The 24,130-nt window shown below is 39.7% G+C and overlaps 2 protein-coding genes and 1 pseudogene across 2 annotated transcripts; all 3 read right to left on the bottom strand.

Annotated features, from left to right (window-relative positions):
• Positions 1-5,446: 5,446 nt before the first annotated feature.
• On the bottom strand, positions 5,447-7,847 carry LOC148722000 (substance-P receptor-like). The gene is made up of 2 exons (XM_088736665.1): positions 7,532-7,847; positions 5,447-7,370 (listed from the first exon to the last, which is right to left on the bottom strand). The coding sequence occupies exons 1-2, from the start codon at positions 7,745-7,747 to the stop codon at positions 6,477-6,479; spliced, it is 1,110 nt and encodes a 369-aa protein (XP_088592791.1). The 5' UTR covers positions 7,748-7,847; the 3' UTR covers positions 5,447-6,476.
• A 7,417-nt stretch (positions 7,848-15,264) lies between these two features.
• Positions 15,265-18,932, bottom strand: LOC148721999 (uncharacterized; annotated as a pseudogene).
• Positions 18,932-20,432, bottom strand: LOC148721998 (uncharacterized). The gene is given in 2 exon segments (XM_088736983.1): positions 18,932-20,183; positions 20,424-20,432. Coding segments are annotated over 2 exon segments (771 nt in total). The 3' UTR covers positions 18,932-19,421.
• Between the last annotated feature and the right edge of the window lie 3,698 nt (positions 20,433-24,130).

Below are 24,130 nucleotides of genomic sequence, written 5' to 3'. Positions count from 1 at the left end.
TATCGTTCTTTTTCTGTGGTATCTCTTCTTCTGCCCGCAAGTAAAATATTAATAAATGTGACATATTTGACCGTGTAAAATAATAAAAAGGATATGAATATTAGAGACCACTGCTTTGGATAAGGTAAAAACATTTTTTATAAAAATAAGGCGAGTGCAACGATGAACAGATGTTATCGTTGTTCTGCGTAGGAGGTGTGTTGTAAGAGTCTCTAATGAAGATTAACCGTCAGCCGTCAAAGGGCCTACAATGTAACCGTCAATAGGGATAGATTTCTACCGTCAATCGTCAAAAAGGGTAAAATTTTTACCGTCATTCGTCAAAAAAGCAGGTCAATATTAACCGTCGACGCTTTGAAGGTGTTTCAGATCTCCCTATTTTCCCCTTCCCCTTTTCCTGCTTAACGCGAAAAGGGGAAGGTCTTAAAAGGATATTTAAACTGGTAAACCAGACTCCAGGTTACCATACATGCTCACTTTGTGGTGATGTTTATTGCTTTTCGCCTAAACTGACTGTTTGAGAATATTCTGATATCTAATTTTTATAGTTTATATTAAAAATGGGCTGATTTCTTTCATGACCCATTAATTTTGGCGGTTGACCACGCCACCCAGCGATTTTCTCCCCCTTCGACAGAAAGAAGACAAGTTTACATCATGTCGATTGTGAACCAGTATATAGAAAGCCGCCGTGAGTTTCTATCATACAGAAGATATAACTTTCGAGCGATTCAAAATTTCCTGTTGGTGAAAAGAATTGGAAGTCTACGGCAACACATTGGTTACCAAGGGATCAATGACTAGTCTAACAAATTTAAAATCGGCTTTTATGAGGTCAAGCTCTACCAACTTATATAAAAGAAAGCCTCCACACCGTTTCACATTTTGAACATGAAACCTTCAGCTTCCTGCAATCATATGCACTTTGTTCGCATCTCAAAGAAGTCTGAAGCGGATCACAAAGTGTGGTTTACCGGTAAATCCAATGAATTTATGAAGTTAACTCTCCACCCTGAGTGACAGTTTGCCTCTGTGCTTACTTGAGGGTACTTGAAACGAGAGAATTCTGTAAGGTATTGGCTCCCGCTAGCCCATCCACAGTAAATTACTTGTTTACTTAGAGTAAATTGTGTGGTAGACGACAGTATCTATTGCGATCGCCACTTAATAACTTGTAGCCACAACCTAATAAATCGCCATCGCGAAGTAATGACTTAAAGCTTAGTTTCAAAACTTTTTTCTACCAGAGTCTGCACTTTGTGTTTGGTTGCGTATACGATTGGTTCAGAAGATGAAAGGGGCTTGCCCGTTGGGTTACTAACTTTGAAAAGTAAGCACCAATTATTTAAACTTTCTGATCTCCGTCACAGTAAAGTAAAACTCCCACTTTTGTGTTCATTTCTTTATTATGGGTGAAACTGAATAAGAATGAAAAATAATCCAATTTTCTAAAAAACTGTCCGTGTGGTTGGAAAGGATTTGATGTACAATGCTCTGAACAGTAAAACGGAAACGGGAGAATATCAACAAAATTCAGTTTACGTATGATGCACGATCCTCGCAGTAGATAGCGCTATTTAAGCAATAGCGAAAATCAGACCTGAAAAAAAAAATCAGGCCTGTACGGGACTCGAACCACTGACCTCTGCGATACTAGTGCAGCGCTCTACCAATTGAGCTAACAAGCCAACTGGGAGCAGGCCGTTAAGTTGATTCGTAATAAACCCGTGAAAGTGATAAATCAGATACAATGAAATATATGCGCTATCAGATACAATGAAATATACGCGCTATCTACTGCGAGGATCGTGCATCATACGTATCTATTACCGCAGTTCAAAATATATGAACTTCATATGTTTCATTGTATCCAAAATTCAGTTTGCCGAAAGAAACGCGTTTGCGATACTAAAAGCCTTTAAATGACTTACTTTCAAATATATTCATTGTTATTGTACGAGGAAAGAGCAACTATCTGCAGCTTTGACTGCGGAAGAGACAAGCTTGATTTCTGGTGTTTGACACCTGGTAACATTATAACACGGAAGAACTACGACATCATTCGCACAGTGGTTTATGAAACAGATTAAATTCATTTCATACAATCGTATAATCACTCGTTATAATATTAATATTATAATTCGCCTTTGTGAGATGGATCTGCACGTATGAAGGCACGGCCAAAGGAAATGAAAGCGCTTTAGGCGGGCATGGTGTAGATGAGTTATAACACTGTCATATAATGCACTTCGCCCGGTTAAGGAAACGAACTGTCGGTCTTTCCTGTTTAACGATGAGTCCCTTCAGTGTTTGTTATGATTCATCCTGCTCACGAACCGATGATACATTAAAAGACGAAGAGAACTGGTTTCTAGTATCCAGTTCTTCCTGTAGCATCCGTCTGCGGGACTGTAACACGGAGATCTGCTGTCTGAGAGGTTCCACGGTATCCTCAAGGTGCTGGTAATTTGGCAGGGGAAAATGAACATTATTAGTAAAATACGAACTACCTTTATGAGGGGGTATTCCACAATTCACTTGATAAAAAATTATTACAATTCATATATTACGACCTTACCAGCTTAATAAAATGAAGATTATTTAAAAACCACTCGAAAGGCTGGAAATCAATGTGCCGTATTCATGATGTTTTTAGCTGAATCTGACTGATCAAATCTGAGTTGAATTTGTTTGGAATTAAAATTCCCTTTGAGCGACACTCCTCCCTTATCAGGCGAAGCAGTGTGAGAGCGAAGTAATATATCAGTTAACCCTTTAACCAATAAAAGTGACTAGCATCAAGCTTTTCTTTACAGGATATCCCCCCAATAAGTTCACTACAATCGAGAAAATGATCATCAACTACACAAACTCCTGATTGTCAAACAAATTCTCTTTGTCGGTACCTTTGGAAACGCACGGAGGACAGTTTGGAGCACAGATCATGGGTTCAAATCCCGTACGGGCCTCATTTTCAGTACTGCTCAAGTAGTGTTCATTACTGCGAAGATCGCTTCCATATTCATTTCATAATCTGCAGTTCATTTGTATGATTTTAATACATTCACAGGCAGTAGCTTACCGATGTTAGGGTGTATAGGGGTATAAGCCACCTTTCAAAATGACATTTTCTTATTATTTATGCTGGACTTTTCTTTATGAAGTGCACTTGTGGATAACTACCTCTCGAAGAGAAGCCGGCATAGGACCTTTCACTTTCTCTTCATGCAGCAGACGCATTCTGGACTACTATGTAGCAAAATAGAAAACACGATTTGTCTTTGCATAAGACCCTGTATTAAGAAAGCCAAAGTTTCAAAAAACGACTGAAAACAAGTTTTACATGTTCGGGTCCTCCACCCCACCCCTACTGCTCCTGGATTCGTTGTTCGTATCCAGCTCTCGCGTAATTTTTTTTCATCATCTAAACGCTAACGTCGAAGTTTATTGCAAAATTAAAAGCGCGTAGAGATACAACGAGGTTTACTCAAACAGACTAGCGTGCTTTGTTTCAAGCGAAAAAAGTTCAAGAGAATGTCGACGTGAGCTTTAACACGAGTTTCGCTCTTATGAACGTAATTCGCTATTAAATCTAATGAAACTTATATCATAAGAAAGATTAGATCTTGAATTTATTCATCTTTTAGTTTCATACGATATCATTCATATCGGTGTGTAGTCGCAAATCCACAATTTATTTATAAAATCCAACGATGGAAATCACGTGAGATCCACTTACACTTCTTAACTTTTGCACGATTCGCTAAATGAAAAATATACGAGCGATAAGTAAACCTGGAAATTTCAAACACTGGATTGTCCTATTTTTACTAAAGAACTCACATTATTTAGGAGCTTTTAGTAATCCGCAGTCAAGACAATGTAAACTACAGCAAACATGGCGACCCATTTTCCTCGTGCTCGCTCTAAGACCGCTATGCCTCCTGGGAGGCACAGGCCTCCCAAAACTAGAACGAGAAATCTTTTTAGCAAATGAAAATATTCAATAAAGGGTAAAAACACGGTGGAAACCACTTAGCGAAAATCACTGGGCGAATAAATCACTCTAGTTTTGCTGTTCACAAACTGATCATAATCTTCGTGATATCCACATGTTTTATTTCGTTTAACGTTCCATTATTGAGACGCTACACCTGACTTCTGAGTCCCTTTCCCTTTTCGCAATGTACTACTGCATATTAGCTTTCATTTGATGTAAGATTCACACGAGAGGCTACACGTAACGCTTAAGTCAAGTCGCCACCGGTGCTGATTGACCTCGAGTGGTGGCGAGTTTGTTGTGGTGGCGAATTGACTGGATATTCTTTTGAATAATCAACAGTACTGGTATGGCAAACACACACGGGTTAAATGACTATGGCGACGATCTTCTCTTAAAAAAAACACGAACCCTAGCCTAGAGATCTTACGGAAAAGTATTGTACAATTTCAACGACAATTGTTTTCTACAATGGCGTTTTTAAATCCTGTCTTTTTTCCACCGAAAACTGAAGCCGAAAACTGAGGCCAAATTGGCGACGACTATGTCACCGCCCTTTGGCGAAATTGCAGAGTGCCAGATGAAAATTCGCCAAAGGAAAGCATCGTATATCAGAAATAGGAAACGTACAATTTTTGGCTCCGTCAAATGAGAAAGACAGGCAAAAGATCCGCTTTTCCCGAAGACAAGGTAGAAACATGTGCACTTCACCATTCAACTAAATTGGATTTATTTCATTACGACAAAAATCTGACCAAACGCAGCTGCAGACGAGATAATGTGTCACAAGAACAGAGTTAGAGGTGTACAAAGTTTTCCTAAAGAGAACAGTCCTTAAATTGAATTTAATTGTGTTCGGCGATCGAACTAAATCAATCACGGAAGTTCTGTTGAGATCGATTACCGAACGATGTGGGCAACGAAAAAAAGATATCACTGTTTATATCTTCAAGCTAACGTGTAATTTTCTTTTTAATCACATGGACAATAGATATACCCGGTAAATATTAAAAATCTGGTTTTAATACTACAAATAAGCGACCATTCGAAATGTCAAGTGTAGGTGATCGGTTACCGGAGGTAAGGCCTGTCCCGATTGTGCTCGTAAAATGCTGGAAAGTTGCTCTCTGAAATGCCAAAAAGTTGACGCTTAAATTTTTTGATATTGTCTATGTAAACGTTAATTAACTCCCAAAGATGGGCGAAATCTAAGGATACTCTGAAAAGTAACTAAAAGAAATGAAGATAGACTTTTTGGGGCGTTATTTAAGCCGATTATCCTTTGTAATATTAAATAAGGAATGTAATAGGCCTGCGAAACGTTGTCAAATGACAGGTTATGTGTTCAAAAGATTGATAAAAATCACCACTTTCAATTTGAAGAGATGAAAAAATCGTGGTTCCGTCGATGGTGCATTCAAGAACAGCACATCTTTCGAAGTAATTTTTAATTTATTCAATGCCGTAAGGTAGTTCTTTGTTATATTACACTATATAGATATCTTGGGGAGACGTTAATAAACCTTTACCTATTTAGGGAGTACAGTATTGTATATTTGATTTTTTTATTTGTTGACAAACATCAGAAGTGCTAAACCACTAACTGTTTCAATTTGACAGTGCTTTTATCTCCAACGGTACAGAAGATATTTTTAAACAATTCGTTACAATGCTTACATTTCCTGAGCAAAATTAAATGAAGACGACCATACACATCAGGTCACATCTTTCGCTGAAAACTTTATCAATAATGGTTCTTAAACTATACTTTTGTCTGCCTGAGCTTCATTACACACAATCAAGTGATACAATTATAACGGAGACCAAATAGTGTATGGGTCTTCAAGGACTTCACAGGTTTTTTTAAAAACATGAATTGGTCAATTTATTTGCCTGGGAATATATAGTTTCTGAGTCTGATATTTCAGCCGTAAACTGTTTGTAACTGTTTGTAACAGCCGGTAACTGTTTGTCTGTCTTAAAACTTCTTCTACTTTGTGTTTGGCTATATGCAACAGGCAGATAACGTCTGCCATATACCTCTTTCACCCTGGCGGTTTAATTGTGCAGTGGTTGATAATACCTTGTTCTACTTTTGCCATGAAAATATTTACAAGCTATGTGTGGTTTCTAAGAAACATTAATGAGTTCCCGGATGATAATAAGAACAACGACGCGCAAAACACACTTGTTGAACGTGGTCCTCTAATGTCCTACAAAGTAAGTGTAGCTTTTCATATAGACCATGACTATTTCCATGCAACTTCTTCCCCTGGGTTGGCTTATCATTGATGACCCTTTTTTTAATTTGTTGAATAATACTTATACGACTGAGAACAGATCAGCGATGATAAAATTTTTACAATATCAATTTTAAATGGTTTTGGTAGGGTTTTATCGTCCTGTCTAAACAATGGCAAAAAAAAAAGGTTCAATACGGTCGGTTTTCATCTTCTTGTCTAACCAAAGAAAAGTTTCAAAACGTACAACTCTGAGACCGTGCACGTTGTTGAGAATGAGGAGAGATTACATTGGCACTACATTGACGTACAGTCTTTCTTATGCGAGTTAGAACAACAGGTGTTTCTGTCCCAATGCTTCTCCTCGTGGGAAAGGAATTTCGGCAGAAAAGACATCTGAGAATTCCTCTGAAGTCATCGTTGAATCTTTGGTTTAAACCGATAAACAGACATGGATTTATGGCACTATTGGCGTGTGATATGAAAAATAAACCGGATCCTAGGCGTTCAACTTTGAGCAAAGCTTTATAAGTGTTGTTAAACCAGAAAATCAATAAATGCTGAATATGAGCTGGCAACCAACACAACGCAAAGGTTACCGCTACGATGATGATCATGCGCAGTACTTTGCGCTTTGACAGTTCATTCTGATGTCTCTGAAGAGCTGTTGGCTCCCCTGGGATCTGGCGTGACCAAAGATGTCGACCAATAAGAACATGAACCCGTGCGATGATAACAAGAGGAACCAAATACAGTATCAAGAACATAGCCATGTAATAGGCTTTGGCGATAGAAACCTGGACACTTATATCTGAGGTAAAGAAATTCCAAACTAATCTGCATTCCCAGTGAGAACCATCAGCACTCTTTACAACATCCAGGAGCAAGAGATACGGAAAAAAGTACAGGGAAGATGAGATCCATATCACAGAGGTGACTAGTTTTGTGCTTCGAATGAAGCAAATGTCTCGAAGTAGATGTAAAACAGCGAAGTAACGATCCACTGTAATGAAGACAAGTGTTATGATACTCGCAGCAATGGACTGTCTCCCCACGAAGTTGACAAACTTACACGTGACTTTTCCCAGTACCCCTGGGATCCAGGATGAACCAGTATACAAGAATTTCACCTACGGGGACAGGGAAGTACACAAAAGAGGTTTTCAATAACAACCCGAGCTAATAGCGTTGGATAACAAAATGTGTTAAATTTTTAGGAGTGAGTGAGAGGTTTTTCGTAACTAAACTAAACGATGGAGTAACATTTAATAATTGGCCAACTGTTACTCACCTCAACCGGCATCATGAAGAGAGAAACCAGGAGATCTCCAACTGCCATATTTACAATTAAGAAATTGAAGTTAGTCCTCATCCTTTTACGAGAAACCACAATGTAAATGATACAGATGTTACCAAAGAAGCCAAGGACGAATATAACCACATATGCTAAAGTCATGCATACAGTACTGCTGACACGAAAGTAACCGTTAACAACTGATGAATTCATGTTTGCCACATCTAAGAAAAGAAAAATGGGGAATAAATCAGCTTCGATTTTGAGATTTCTACAATTTTCTTACAGATAATTTGTTAAGAACCTAACTTAGCTTAGCCTTGCCTGCTTAGCGACGCTGCCTTAAAGACGAAAAACCTTTTTATAGATCTCTCTCCAGTTTGCCACGATTGTACGAGGAAACCTTTCGTCCGATGTTATCGAGTTTCTCAATAACGACTTGTGAGAGGAGAGAGGCATCTGTGATTTCTTACATGAATTAATCATCGCTCGAGCAAGGTGCTTCATATAACTAGCGCCTGCTTATCTGAGTGGCCTACCAATACCGTGTGATTTGTACCCGACGTCTTTCCCCACGTAAGGTAAGGTAAGAACTTTATTTCTGTGTCAAAATCTCTAGCGTACCACGTACGCTAATTGGGGACACCTAATTACCTAGTACTAAAATCACTTTAAAAATTACAAGATATGAAATTTATATGTATGTTTGTGTATTTAAATGTTTAAAATGATGTGGTTAATTATTACATAAGAAGTAGTCTTTACATTCGATGTCCAGTAGGCTATTAAAATTAACTTGTTTTATGCGTTTTTTAAAAGTTTCCAGTGACTCAGACAGCCAAATAAATTTTTCGAGTTTTGACCATAGTACAGGCTCTGGGCACGACAGGCTGTGTTTACCGTATGCAACTGTCCTGAATCTTGGTATTATGAAGTCTGAATTTCTTATTTATTTATTTATTTATTTATTTAATCGCTTTCACCATACTTAAAATACTAAAAGGACTAAAATATACATATGAACAAGACACAGAAGAGAACGGAGGACAAGGGTGCGGGACACACAACAGAGCGAGGCTCCAAATTAAGTGTGCCCTTACGAGAAATATACAAATACTAACTATGTAAACAACAGACAGTGTAAAAAGTATATAAAAAAGTATATACAAAATAAAAGCAAAAACGAAAACGATATGAATAAATCCCTTATGCGGCCGATAGAAAGTTCTAATAGCAACAGTTACCATCTAATAGAAGATCACGTGACCTGCTGCATTTGCATTATAATGAGTACTTGAGACAGCGAATAAGTCCGTGATATACGGGGGCGCCAAACCGTTTTTGACTTTAAACATCATAATTGCTATGTCCTGTAGTTTTCGCGTGTATAGCGTAGGCAGGCTTGCTCTATGCAGGAGTTCTTCATACGATGATACATTATCACAGTAGACAGCGCGTAACTCTCGTTCTTGAATTCTTTCTAATTTTCTTGCATCGGAAGCACGACAAAAATGCCAGACGGTCTGACAATATATGAAGTGAGGTATTATTGCGAATTTGACTATGTGTAGTTTGGCAGATGTCGGAATAAGATTAGGTAATGTCAAAAGGACACTCGTTTAATAGGACGCTCTCTTGCAAACCTTGCTTATATGGCTCGAGTATGTTAGCTGTTCGTCTAACTGAAGGTAACTCCTAACGTATCGCGAAAATCACTTCACTTCTGTTGATTTAGTCTTATGCAGAGGCTGCCACGGTAGCATTACGAGTTCGTATTCATCCAAAATCTGCCAAAACAAATTTCTTCAAAATTATAGCATAAAGACTTACCTGCAATAGAAGAATTATTTGCTGCCATCGTGCTACTCATTACCACTCACTGATCAAAAATTTTAACGTCTTTTTACTGTGGTTTGAAACTGAAACAAAGCAGCGAATGTTAAAAATTGATCTTCTACAAATAAAAATTTCACCAAAACTGATGGTACAAATTAAGGCGTATTTGCTTCACCTCAAAATCAGTTCTGGAGCGATTTAAAGTGGTTCTGATACTTTGCACCATGAAAATATCTTGAACTGTTTCCAACTGTTTTTACCATTTATCAATTACCACTTTTGGCCTTTAATTTACATCTCAGTTTCATACAACCGTAGAATGAAGAAAAAAGTCTCGATTTGTTTTAGAATCGATTATCGCCGGGGTAGAGATCGAATTTATCTGATTCCCCCTTTGGGTCTCTAATATTCATATGACTCCCCTCCCCTGAATTGGCAGTCAATTTACTATAGTCCCCCTTTATGCCCTATTGGCGACGACTGATACCGCTCCGTTGCACTTTAAAGAGGGTCTTCATGGAGAAAAGCTTCACGGTTGATGGTAATTATTTTTTCGATTTCCACAGTTGATGGTTAAACTTCAAGGCATTTACCGGTTGACGTTTATTACGAAGAAACATTTCTAGGAGTAAACAATGATTAATGAACGTTACGTTGGTATCTCGGGCACTTTTACTTTTGTATTCTGTTCCAGTTGTCATTCTGTAAAACGTAGCGAAATAGTAAGTGGTGCTATGGTAAAAGAGAGGATTAATAAAGAGAGAGAGGCTGGGTCGAGTCGGAAAACTTTTGTACAGAGTTAATTCTGTTAACTCTGTTAACTCTATTAACTCTGTTTTGTACAAATTAAAAAAAGTTGCCGTAAGAACAAAAGTTGTAGTAGTTATAAACAGCTCCTTCAATGAGAGAGGGTCTCAACAGAGTTAAACTATCAGCCATTATAGAGCTTAAAATTCAGCCGTCAAAAAGGGTGGATTTTTACCCTGAGCAACAGCTTTAGATCGGTAAGGATCTAGAAAAACAAACAAATCTCCAAATTTCCAAAAGTGCTCAGTTTACCGTCATTTTTTCTCGGGCTTTCCGAAGGAAATGCCCAAGGTATAAATTCGTTTTTTTTTTTCGAGTTCAGTCACAAAATGTAGTTCCACTACAGCGCATGCGTGAAGTGTGAGAGCGCATGCGTTGAATGAACCTAAGAGTGCATGTTTTAAAGAAATGGCTGCCTTCTGTAGTGTGCAGGCCTCCAAGCCCACGCCAAGGCCCCAAGAGACGTAGTATTTATTATGCGCTGTAAGTGAGAACGGTGGGGTGAGAAATTAGTATAACGAACAAACCTGGCGAACTGTAAGCGAACCGTATAAGCGAACCCCTGAACATTACACCTTCGTGGACAATTCCTTGCTTAATGCACGCGGAAGAAATTCGATGGCTATGACGCTCAATATACATACCAAGTCACACATCGTTCGCGATGAACCCACATTAAAACTTGTGGAGCGTTTTGGGAACGGGTCGGCCCGCGAACTTTACGAGCGATCCGTTACGAGTGAACCTTCTATCGAGAAATATCTCATATTATGTTTACATGTAAACACAACCGCGCATTTAGAAGTGATCGAGAATCCAGTAGAATACCAGAAGCAACGCTGAACCGTCACAGAAGAAAGGGTAGAAAACTGAAGGAATTTGTTTATGAGCGTATTCGTCCAAGCATACAGAAGTCTTCTTGGCTACGTCGTTATGTGAAAGTTAGAAGAGTTACAAAGAATATTTGTAAGCTTAATACGAAGAGGGTAAGATTAAATAAAGTTACACAATATGAGAAGAAGTATTGAAGTATTGAAGCATAGAAGTTGAATTGTTCTGTGAGGGTATATCGAAGGATGATTTTTTTGAAGCATAGAGCAAGTCGGTATTTATCAATGTTTTCTTGTAATAGACCAATGAGTCTTCATAAGAGTCAGACACACGTATCAAACTATTGTAAATTTCAATTGAGTTCAGATATAGTTGCAGTGGTTTCAGAGATTTTTCTATTAAAAACAATATGGATACTTGAACAGTAATATTGCTTCAATATACTGATTTTTGACAACTTCCCTTGGGTGAACATTTAGCAACAAACCATGACTCGGTACTAATAATCGATAAAAAATTCCCTTCTCCATGTAGTTAAAGGAAAATAGGCAAGAGTACCATATAACCACATACATTATTATGCATTCAGACTAGTAGACTTTGTTTTTAAAGTTTTGTCGTGAAAGACAAAGAAGTGGAATGGATAATTAGGTATGGGGTTTGATTGTTGTCTAGTACCATAACAACATTCCTAACACTCCAGCAGAGAAAACTAAACATAAGTAGACTTATTCATTACCGGCAATGACGAAATTGCGTGACGACAGTAACAATGGAAATATGGCATTCCCCTAGAGATAACTCCAGATGTGCGATCAGTTGGAAGCCCGTGTCATTCACGCAGCTATGCGTCTAGTCACCTATAAAGCCGGCAGTTTGAAAGCGTTTTGATATGAAAATTATATTACAATCTCTTGTCCTTGAATACTGAATGATATCTGACTTCAATGATACCTTACTAACGTAACAATCCAATGGAAGAGAATCTTAACAGTGCCGTGACATGCTAACGTAACAATCGAATGAAAGAGAATTCAAAAAGTGTGTGAGATAATAACGTTACAATCGAATGAAGGAGAATTTGAAAAGTGCACGAGATACTAACGTCACAATCAAATTAAAAGAGAATTCCAAAAGTGCGCGAGAAACTAACGTCACAATCAAATGAAAAGAGAATTCTAAAAGTGTGCGAGATACTAACGTCACAATCGAATGAAAGAGAATTCAAAAAGTGCGCGAGATACTAACGTTACAATCGAATGAAAGGGAATTCTAAAAGTGTGCGAGATACTAACGTCAAAATCGAATGAAAGAGAATTCTAAACGTGCGCGAGATACTAACGTCACAATCGAATGAAAGAGAATTCTAAAAGTGCGCGAGATACTAACGTCACCATCTAATGAAAGGGAATTCTAAAAGTGTGCAAGATACTAACATCACAATCGAATGAAAGGGAATTCTAAAATTGTGCGAGAAACTAACGTCACAATCGAATAAAAGAGAATTCAAAAAGTGTGCGAGATAATGTCACAATAGAATGAAAGAGAATTCGGAAAGTACGCGAAACACTAACACAACAATCGTAAAATGTAAGCGAGACAATAATCGCAACGTAACAATCCAGTGAGAGAGAATGCAAATAAGTTGCGAGATAGAGTTGTCACAACGCAAAGAGAGAGAATTCACAGAGTGCGCGAGATACCAACATAATAATGCACTGATGGGGAATTCGAAAAGTGTGCGAGATACTATCGTACCATTTATTATACATCGTTTACTCATAGAAATACATCTTTCTAAGAAACATCCATCATTAAAGACTCTGAAATTTAATCGTCGAGCATCATAGGCGTTAAAAATTATCCGTCAATCACCAAAATCGAAAAGAATTAACTGTCAAATTAACCAGTCATTTTCCACAAGTGGGTGGCATAATAAAGAAACCAGTGGCAGTTTTATTTTTATTTGGTGCTGCATACTGGTTAAAGAAAACCTTTCTGCAAATTATAAAAGTTTGCCGCAAAAATAAAAGTTGTTGCAATTATAAACATTTGCCGCAATGCCGATATAGTTGTTGCACATAAAAGACAAAATTGCTGCAAAAAAAATAACACGATTTAATGCGCACGTATTACATTTGCTGCGGAATCTGGACCGATCCACGATTGTTAGGAAGCCATGTTGCGGGAAAACCGAGCCCTTGAGGCCAAATATTGTCACATGTGTAGAGAAGATCTGCGCTTGATGAGTGCAATTGGAGTCAATAAAGGTCTAAAAGAAGATGGAAAAGATGACAGTGCAAGCGCCACTGTTGCGGGCTCAGGCTCCTCTACCGGGTAGAGGAGCCTGAGGTTTGTAAACTTTCGCTTACAGAGGATTCTCTTAAGCGCTGGTGAGAATGCGAAAATTCTCCCAGGATAATAAAAATAAAACATAAATTAAATGCGCACACATCACTGCTTCGGAAACTGGACCAATCCACGATTGCTGGGAAGCCATGTTGTTACCCTTTCGAAGCTAAAGATGTTTTGTTCACATGAGGGTAAATATTGTCATAAGTACTGAGATGGTCTGTAAAAATGAATACGTGCTTTAGCAACGTAAAGAGAGCAAAGTAATACCTTCGTACAAATTTGATTGAAGCTATATCAAGGTTAAAAGGAGAGAGCCTGGTATGCCGAATACTGAAAAAATAACCACGTATTTTATTAGAGATGTCCTGTCCATTCCACGATAAAATTGCGTCAGTACAAAATCTGAATTATTTATACTATATCTCGAGGCTTTTCAAAGCTAAAACTTTTTGCGTAAAATTTATAGGTGTTTAAAGAGGAAAGCGAATTTAGTATTGAAGCAACGCAAGATGTGCCGGCTATTAGCAATTTTACGTTGCCTGGAAAAATGCTGTTGGTGAAAATTGTGCAAGGTTAGGGATACTCCTCACCGTCTTCTTTCTTTGCGGCGTTCAAAAGTGTTCGACATATTATGTGCGCTGATGAAGTTTCGTCTTGAAAGGGCTAAAGTCCACTTGACGTTAAAGCTGTTTCCCGCTTGAATGGTTGACTTTTCCTGCAGATAATTAAGTTTGATGGCGGACAAACAGATTGCTGATAGATTTTATCGTAGACAGAAGAGCTCGAATAATTCACGTTTCGACATCTTCAATCTATCGATGGACATCTGATCGGAATTAGGTCAACAAGAATAAAGGTGTAATAAAAAGACAGGATCATATATTCAAAGGCACCTGTCGGCTAAAAAGAAAGAAATTTTCTTTTTCTTTTTCCCATGATATAATCTTTTCTGCCCGCTAGTAAAATATTGATTGATGTGACGTATTTGGCCGTGTAAAATAACCAAAACGATATGAACATTAGAGACCAATACTTTGGATAAGGTAAAACAAAAAAATTTATGAAAATAAGCCGAGTGCAAGGATTAACAGATGATATCGTTGTTCTGCGTAAGTGTGTTGTAAGAGTCTCAATGAGGATTAATTGTCAGCCGTCAAAGGGCCTAAAAATGTAACCGTCAGTCGTCAATAGGGATAGATTTTTACCGTCAACCGTCAAAAAAGCAGTTCAATATTAACCGTCAGAGGCTTTGAAGATGTTTCGGATTTCGCCGTATTTTCCCAATTTTCGCTGCTTACCGCGAAAAGTTGAAGGCCTTAAAGGATCTTTAACCTGGTAAACCAGTCTCCAGGTTTCTATACATGCTCACTTAGTGGTGGTGTTTATTGCTTTTCGCCTAAACTGACAGTTTGAAAAGATTCAATTTCAATTTTAATTGCTTATATTAAAAAAGGGCTGACTTCTTTCATAACTCATTAATTTTGGCGGTTGACCACACCACCCAGCGATTTTCTCCTCCTTCGACAGAGACAAGTTTACATCATGTCGAGTGTGGAGCGGTATGTAGAAAGCCGCCGTGAGCTTCTGTCGTAAGAAGAAGATGAACTTTCGAGCGCATCAAGATTTCCTGTTGGTGAAAGCATGACGAGCTTTATGCGACTTTGAAATTCACAGCTGGGTATGGGTTCTAATTTACGGGGAAGTCAAGAAAATCGAATTAGCAAAATTACAGATCTGTCATGACTGCACAGTTTGCGGTGGATGAAGGTGCTAAGTATATCTTGAGTGCGCTGTACAAATGAAAACCAGATCATGTATCTATAAATGGTTTGTTGTTGAGCAACGCCATCAATCAGTTTATTGAACTACAATTGAGATATATGATTATAATCGTAACCGGATCTGTCAACTGCGAGTAAGCAAGCCAGGGGGGCCAGAAAAAACCTGCCTCAAAAAACCCTGTAGGGAAAACACAGGACAGGAAATCTGGGACGGGCCAGGCACCTTTTACGTCCCCCGCCAGGACTTCTAGGCAACAGCAAATAGATGGACATAATAAATACGATAAATAAATTGATTGCAGTAAATAGTAAACTAGAACTACAATAGTTATAAACTAGCAAAAAAGCACAAAATAATCGCAAACTAATGACAAGAATAAACGGTAAACTAGCGTAAAGTATACCCTCGGAACAAAAGCGATTTTGAAACACTTAAACGATCTTTAATTGTATGTTTAATGTATCTGTCCTTCGAAGAAGGACACCTCCACCCAGCATGCATATCCAATAAATCGCCCGGTATGCGCCTACAAGCGGCGTTCGACGCTGCACCAGACCTCATACTATGCGTGCCGTACTTTGAAACGTCGTCAACAAAAGGCCGGATGTACTTCTTGAATTCCTCTCTAAGAGTAGAATTAGACAAGCCCTTGCTAGCGTGGAAGTACTCGCCAGATTTGGACTTCACAATACGACGAACAAGCGGAAGCGATGAATTAGACTGCGACAAAACCTGAATAATTCGTTCAGTAAAGGAAACTGGGCACGTAGATTTCCCAGACCTGGCAAGATAAGAGGTGTGACCTTCCCGATACTGGTCATTTTTTCGCTTGGAGACATAAACAGACATATGGTCAGCATTAATAGTCACATCCTTAAGGCAAAAACTGTTAATTTCATCAATACGAAAAAACCCATAGAACCAACTAACAATATGAACAAAAAACGAAGAGTGGCAAGAGAATTACTCGCAACATAACATTCGGCAATTGCCTGCAGCCTGTCTACGGATAAAGGCTCCTTCGGGTTAACAGGACGCGCCAATTTTCTTTTCGCGCCCTCAAGAGAAGATTTCACAAGGGGATGGTTGGCAGGACATATTTCTAGCCCAGCCATAGAGTGGGCCCACTTAATGCCATAAGCAACAGCTTCTATTGGGGAGACACCCGTATTGTTCGCAAGGCAAACGTTCGTAATTTCTGTAATAAAAAGTACAATGTACAAGGGCTTCGCCGGAATGACAGGGACGTCAATCTTCGAGGACGCCCATCCGCGCCATCTCAACCAGCCTGACTTGTACTTGGTTAAGGTAGACGGATCCCAACTGCAAATCAAGAAGATCTGGAACCAAGCTGCGTAGTAATGGGTCCTCCAAGGCTGCCGCGTCGCTCGAAATCCCGGAAATTAAAACATCTGAAAAACAAAAACACAAGGTGAACGAAACGACAACGGAAAACTGAAAAAAGCAAGCTCATACAGAATGGCAATATCGGTATAAGAGGATATTCCAAACGCGATGGTCGGCTGCGCAGCATAAACTTACCCATACCTACTAAATTGCAAAGTGAATCCAGGTGCCACTACAGGCCAGGTGCCATTACAGGCCAGGTGCCATTACAGGCCAAACAAACGCCCCATCGCGCCGAACATTAGCCAACTTAGGCCTCAAGACACGCCACATAAGACGAAAAACATACGCCAAATCAGGCTCTAAAATGCGCCAAAAAATCCAAATATGCGTAAACAAAAAAGATACCGGAAAAAGTGCACCGCCGGGTTCAAAAAGTATGCCACGAAGGCTAGACAACTCACCTAAAATCTAAACGCAAAGCCAACATTCTGAACTTCGGACAACGACGAAAAATAGAAGGTTGAGACTTCTAGATCTGCTTCTGACCAGGACCCTCCAATAGTAGATCCTCGACTGCAGGAAGAACGAACACTTCCGCGACATACGAGCTAAATCGAGAAGACCCTTCACGCAAGAAAGGCCAAAAATGAGCGGAGGGCCATTCGGGGATGATCGATGTCCCGCGGCCAAAGCAAGACATGAGATGAAGAACAGAATCGACGATCAGACTAACTGGGGGACATATGCAGTTGTTTTCGGCGCTCCAGTCTTGTGCCAATGCGTCGACCCCACTGCATCCGGGAGAGGCAAACTTCGAGTTAAACCGAGGGAGCTGAGCATTGTAATAGGTCGCGAAGCGGTCAAATGTATGAGGACCCCATTTAGCATCAAGGAGGCGGAAAACTGAAGGATTGACGCGCCAATCGTCCTTGTCAACGAATCGGCTAAGGAGATCAGCCCTCTCATTCTGCGACCTGGGAATCCCCTGTGCTTCAAGGGTGATCCCGTTTGAAAAACAAAAATCAAAAATGCTCATAGCAACGGACTGGAGGTGAGCTTTGGAACTGCCAACAGAAACTATTCTCGCAGCGCCTTGATTGTCGGTGAAAACCTTAACTCTCTTCTGCTGCAGCTTCTCCGCATAGGACAATAGAACATAATAAATGGCTTTCAACTCGCGGTACGTGGAGCTCTGACCAAGATCTTCAGACGTGAACATGCCGCTAACCATTGCGCCGTCCAAGGAGGCCGAAAACCCGCCGAAGGCGACATCACTAGCATCAGAGAAATTAACCGTCGACGAATCAGGGGGTGGACGAAGAGAATAGCCGTTAAACGAGTCGATATTGCTGTACCAAAATCTCACCTCCTTCAAAAGAGCCGGAGAAAAACGAAGGGTGTGGTCCCACGCTGATCGTGATTCAATTGCCAAGTACATTTGCCTGGTTAGAAGACGTGAAATGGGCCCCACTGCCAAGGCTACAGAAATTATAGAACCGGCGATTCTGGCCAATTCTCGATACGAGGACGACGTATCTCCAATTACAGAGCCTAAAAGACTCTTAAGCTTTTCCACCTTCCTTTCAGGAATATGAAAAGACATAGTAATAGTGTTAATCACGAAACCCAGCCATTCGTCTACTTGCATGGGATGCCAATGAGATTTGTCTTCATTCACAAGGAGACCTGAGGAGTCGAGCTCTTTCCTTTGGATAATGGCAGCTGCTGCGGCGGAACACTTATCCGGTAGACTTCCGAGCCCATCGTCGAGATGAATAAAGCTATTGTGACCCATAGAGCGCCAGCGACAGACTAACGGACGCAGTAATTTGGTGAAGCAAAAACAGGCGCTGCTAAGGCCGAAGGGCAAAACTACGAAGGTAAAATATCTTGGCACGCTGTTGAACTGCCAAGAAAAACCGAGATGCCGCTGATGCTCCAAGCAGATATCAACATGATGATATCCGGACTTAAGGTCCCATGTAAAGAACCAGTGCCCCTCCTCGAGGACTTGAGATGGGGAGGGAAGATCCTCGTACTTAAATTTAAACCTCACAAGGAAGTTGTTAACGTGCCTGAGATCGATGACTAAGCGCAGCTTCTTCCCTTTAGCAACTGACAAGGGGTTAACGCAAAATGGCGGAACACTGTGCTCAATAATGCAACCGTAGGCTAAAAGCTCTGAGATGGCTTGTGTCACAAATTCAGAACGCTGAAAGGTCGATCTATTATTAGCCAAAAAACACGAGGGTGGATATTCCGCGAAAGGAAGCCTGTACCCACGCCTGATGGTGTCAAGCACAAATTCAAGAGCATTCGAGGTACTCTTCCAAAATTCAATGGAAGCGCTCAAACGACCCTTGACACCGCTCCTAGTGCTTTTAACATTAAAATCGTCGTAACTACCCCCCCAAAAAAAAAGGAAGAAAAATCTAACTCAACTGAATGCTGAAGAACGTTCTCTGAGCTTGAATCCACGTCTAGTCAAGAATGACGCGAGTCACTCTTTGGCGCAACAGACGGCTTAAAACTGAAGGCGCTCAAATGGCCAAACTCCCCGCACTATAATATAGACAACGCAAATTAAAGTTCAGTATGCGAAGGCGTTCACAACCTGAAGGATGAATACCAGTTAACCTCAGACTTATATACCACTATGCAAATAACTACACACAAGAGACATACCGGAATGCGTACTTAGCGAGGACCACATTCCATACAGAACGTGCAGAAAACAAATATCTGCTAAACTTCGTAACGCAGATATTTATATATTCTGCACTAACTTAAGCGAATAACACCAAATGAAAACAAGACACAACAAATCATGGAGAACATTGGATTGTGGGCTGCGAGCAACGCCATCAATCCGAAGTAAAAACAAAGAAGTAAGACGCGCTAGTGAACTGAACCAAGCAAAAAAGATTTAAATACTTATCTTGAAACAGGGACCCAAGAGTCGGGGAGGGTTTGAATCCTTACGAACTGCATGATCGCCTGCAAAAGGCCTTTGTGAATTTGAAGAAACATTCGAAGCGATAGGCTGGGAACTTCTACGAGTGAAAGGGCGAGGCTGGCGACGTCGCTTATCTTTGATTTTCCTCTCCGCTCTCCTCTCCGCGCCATACATCCTTTTCTCGTCGTCTGAGTCTGACGCCAACTCGTCTGACAGGTACTCGTTCACGGTTTGCCAACCAAACTGGCTTTTATCAGCTAACTTAATGGCTTTTATGCGCTTGGATACGATACCCGAACCTTCCTCCAAGGCGGCTTTCACTTTGTCGTACGACTTGTTCTTTAGAGCACTCGTTGCCGCATCAAATTTATCCAGCACCTCGAGCTCGTGATCAAGCTGCTGTTGATTTCCCTTTCTTTTACATGTATGGTTTTCACGGCGGGCCTTTTTGACGGCTTACTAGACAGTGGCGCCATAAAAGCGTTGAGCAAAACTATCGAGACTTGCCTCAATCACTTCAGTAAGGTTATCTGTTAGACGACCGACCGACGCGTTAACAGAAGATTGAATCGCTTCGCTGATCGCTGCATCCATTACGGCCACAGCGACGTATGCCGCGTCCAAGGAAAGAAAAGGTCCGCTACTCTGGTCGATGAACTGAAAAAAGTTCTGTATGCGATGGCGTTCACAACCCGAAGGATGAATACCGGTTAACCTCAGACTTATATACCACTATACAAATAACTACACACAAGAGACATACCAGAATGCGTACTTAGCGAGGACCACATTCCATACAGAACGTGCAGAAAACAAATATCTGCTAAACTTCGTAACGCAGATATTTATATATTTCCATTATCCTGGAATAAATTGGGAAAGGTTTAAGAATGTGTTTGTAAATAGGCTAGTATTTAAATATAATATTTAGATTATCATTTGTCTAGTTATTTTTAATGATTCTTAGATTACCTTCTGCATATTTTTTGCGTGACTCTTTTTAATATTATAACTTGAGATATGTACTTTTGCCTTGAGAGGATAAAGATTATTATTATCATTATTATTATTATTATTATTATTAATTACCTCTTTTTATACAACCGTAGGATTAAGAAATTAATGCTATTTGCTTTAGGAACTGATCATTATTATTGGGGGGGAGGGGAGGGGGTAGAGGATTTTGGGAGTGTCACGCGAGAATTTACCTCCTGACCCCCCTTGGACTATGTGATATTCATATCATCCCCCCTAAATTGGCAGTCAATTTTTTTTAACTCCCCTTCATACTCTGTTGGCGACGACAGATACCGCTCCGTTCCCCTTGAAAGAGGGTCTTCATGGATGTCGCGACTATAAATACATTGATTTAGCTAGTGGCCACGTGATAATGACGTAACTGGAAGCCTCGTGTTGTTGTTGTTTGGTTTTAGTTTAGTCGCTATTTTTCGTTTAATGTAAAGTTTCGTTGGTAGAAATACAGTTCTCACACACACAAAAAAACTGTTTGGTCAGTTTAGGTGATCACTTTAGGTGACAATGGGGAATAGCTTTGTCGGTTGACACTTGATTTTTTCTTTTTTATTATTATTTTGACGGTTGACGGTTAAATGTCGGGGCCTTTACCTTTTGACGTTTCTTAGGGAGAGATATGTCTATAAGTGAACAATGATTAATTAACGTTACGTCGTTATCTTGGACACTTTTACCATAAGTTCCAGTAGCTGCTAGAAGTACAAAATTCTTATTTGCAGGGTGATGGGATACACACGGGAAGATCAAAACAAGGTTATATTCGCGCGGTTCTATTGAGATATTTTTGCAAGGAAAAGTTTTGATTTAATTTATGCGTCGGTGAATGCCACTGTGAAACCATTATGAGATGTTTATTGTCTTCCGCCAGTGTCACGGGAAGAACTGAGAAGATCATATTTTCGGTTCTACATGATTAGCTGATTTAAACAGTAAATTGCTCTCTCTTCAAAGCAATAAGCCAAAAATCGTAAAAGGAGATAAATCAACTATGTATCATTACGAATATTGAGCTACTAAGATACTCTGAAAAAAACAATAAGTAGCACTAGGAAACATCGGGTCAAAATTGAATCAAAATCGGAATTCTATTGTAACATTCACCCACTCACACAATCACTCATCTCGATCACACATGTGGCTTCGCCTCGGAGGCAATAGCCACAAAAATTATCTACTGGGCATAATTCGCTGATTCAAACGGTAAAATGCTCTCCCTTCAAAGAAAAACAATTTCATCCCAGTTTTCAAAATAATACAATAAGTAGTACCGGGAAACATTGTGATCACGTGCTAATTACGAGTAACATTCGAAGGGATCCGAAAAATCGTTACCAAGCGTTGAAGGAGCAAAGATGTTCCGAAACAAACAGAAGCCAACAGCGAGGAATATCGCGTAAGACTCGGCGGAATTTTTTGTGGGTTAAGAGGTCGTTCATATTATATTTTTCACTCAATCACTCACTCAACAGGACAACATTATGAGTTGCGGCAGGGAGAAAAGTTGTTGTAATCATAAACAGCAGCGGTTAGCTCAATGGATAGAGCGCTGGACTGTTGTGCGGGAGGTCCAGGGTTCGAGCCCCGGCCGGACCAACACTCAGGGTCTTAAAAATAATTGAGAAGAATTTGCTACCTTTCTATAACATCAAGAAATGGTTAGATATTCTAGTCTTCTCGGATAGGGACGAATAAATGGAGGTCCCGTCTCCTGCAGGGTTGGGGTAGGAGACGTTAATTTCCCACACACGAGATTACTGTGTGATGGATGTCCTCCCCTGGGGTGGGATGGGTGGGATATAGGGCGCACTTAATTTGGAGCCTCGCTCTGTTGTGCGACCCTCACCACACTCTGGTGAAAGTGATTAAATTTAATTAAATTTGATTATGGGTCTCAATGGTGTTTAACTGTCCACCTTTATACGGCTTAAAATTTAACCGTCACCCGTCAAAAAGGATAGATTTTTAACACTCAACTGTCAAAAATACAAATCAATATTACCGTCAAACGGTCCAAAATCTCTCTATCTTAGCTGCTTGCTAACAACAGTTTAAGATCTGGAAGAATCTTTAGACTGGTAAACTAGTCTCCAGATCTCCAAAATAACGCTCCGTTTACCGTCATTTTCAAATACAAATCCGGCAGTTTGATTTTTGAATGTTCAATTCAGTACTTGAATATTGAAAGATAACTGACTGTATTGATAACTTGTCTTCGCACTCGCCAATACGCCACGCTACGAAGATCATGCTTAGAGCATGTCGAGTCTCCTAAAATCTGTCGAGAGCTTTCATCGTAAAACTCCTCAATCGAGTTTTCACCAGCATATTAATCATTCCTTCAAGATCAACAACGTCTTTGTCTTTTATCGATAATTAAATTGCCAATAGTAAGGAAAACACTGAAGTTAACGTTCCAATCGAATAATTGAGAATCCTAAAAGTGCACGAGATACTAATGTAACAATCGAATGTGGGCTGGACAATCATTCGTATGCGCAAGTTGCTAAAGTAACTTACGAATGAAGGAGTATCCTAAAGTGCGTTAGAGAAAACCTAAAAGTGCGCGAGATACATATCTAACAATCGGATGAAAGATATTTCAAAAAGTGAGCTAGATACTAACGTAACAATCGAATGAAAGAGAATCCCAAAAGTGCGCGAGATACTAACGTGACAGTGAAATGAGAGAGAATCCTAAAAGTGTGCAAGAGACTTACGAAACAACCCAGTGAAAGAGAATCTTAAAAGTCGCGAAATACTAACGTAAAGATTTAATGAGGATATCCAAAAGGCGTGCGATATACTGAAGTAACAATGATGATGAAAGAGAATCCTGAAAGTACGCGAGATACAAAAGCAACAATCGATTCTGTAAGTCAATTCTAAAATGCGCAAGATAAAAGTAACAATCCGTTGAAAGAGAAATTCTAAAAGTCCGCGAGATACAAACTTAACAATCCAATGAAAGAAATTTCTAAAAGTGCACAAGATACTAACGTAACATTCATCAGCCATGTAAGGTTCTGAAATATCACCGTCAACTGTTCTAGTCGTTAAAAATCCATCAATCGTCAAAATCGAAAAAAATTAACCTCCAACCGTCAAAGCTACCCCCCATTAAGATCCTCAAAGTAAGCGTTCTAATCTGAAAAAAAATTATCGGCGGGCCACTGGGACATGCTCCAAACATGACAGCTGCTGCTATTTTTAGTTATTGTTCACAAACAAATGAACTGTGTTGCATAATGAAGAAACTTGTGGCAGTTTTTTAGGTGCTGCAAATTAATAAACCCATTTGATTAAAAACCTTTCTCCAAAATAAAAAACCTTTAAAATCATAAACATTTGCTGCAATGATGAAGTTGCTACGCATAAAAGAAAAAAAAGCCGCTGCAAAAACAAAATATGATTTGACGTGCATACATAAAATTTGGACCTAATCCGGACCGATCCACGATTGTTAGAAAACCATATTGTTTCCATTTCGAAGTTAAATATGTTCTGCTCTACTTGCGTGGAAACTGCTCGCATGAGGGTAAATATTGTCACAAGTGCAGAGATGGTCTATAACAAAACGTCACCCTGAGTGTAACTAGTGTCCATAAAGGTTCAAAGGAATACGAAAAAGATGGTAGTGCAAGCGC

Source organism: Stylophora pistillata, chromosome 10 (assembly GCF_964205215.1).
Source record: "Stylophora pistillata chromosome 10, jaStyPist1.2, whole genome shotgun sequence".
Lineage (NCBI taxonomy): Eukaryota > Metazoa > Cnidaria > Anthozoa > Scleractinia > Pocilloporidae > Stylophora > Stylophora pistillata.
The sequence above is the reverse complement of the archived record's forward strand: the minus strand, read 5'-3'. Positions and strand labels throughout refer to the sequence as shown.

Excerpts from the sequence above, each read along its gene's own strand:
- LOC148722000 (XM_088736665.1), bottom strand. The coding sequence starts at position 7,747 with ATGAATTCATCAGTTGTTAACGGTTACTTTCGTGTCAGCAGTACTGTA. Across the intron at positions 7,371-7,531 it reads TCTTCATGATGCCGGTTGAG|GTGAAATTCTTGTATACTGG; the intron begins GTGAGTAACAGT and ends CTGTCCCCGTAG.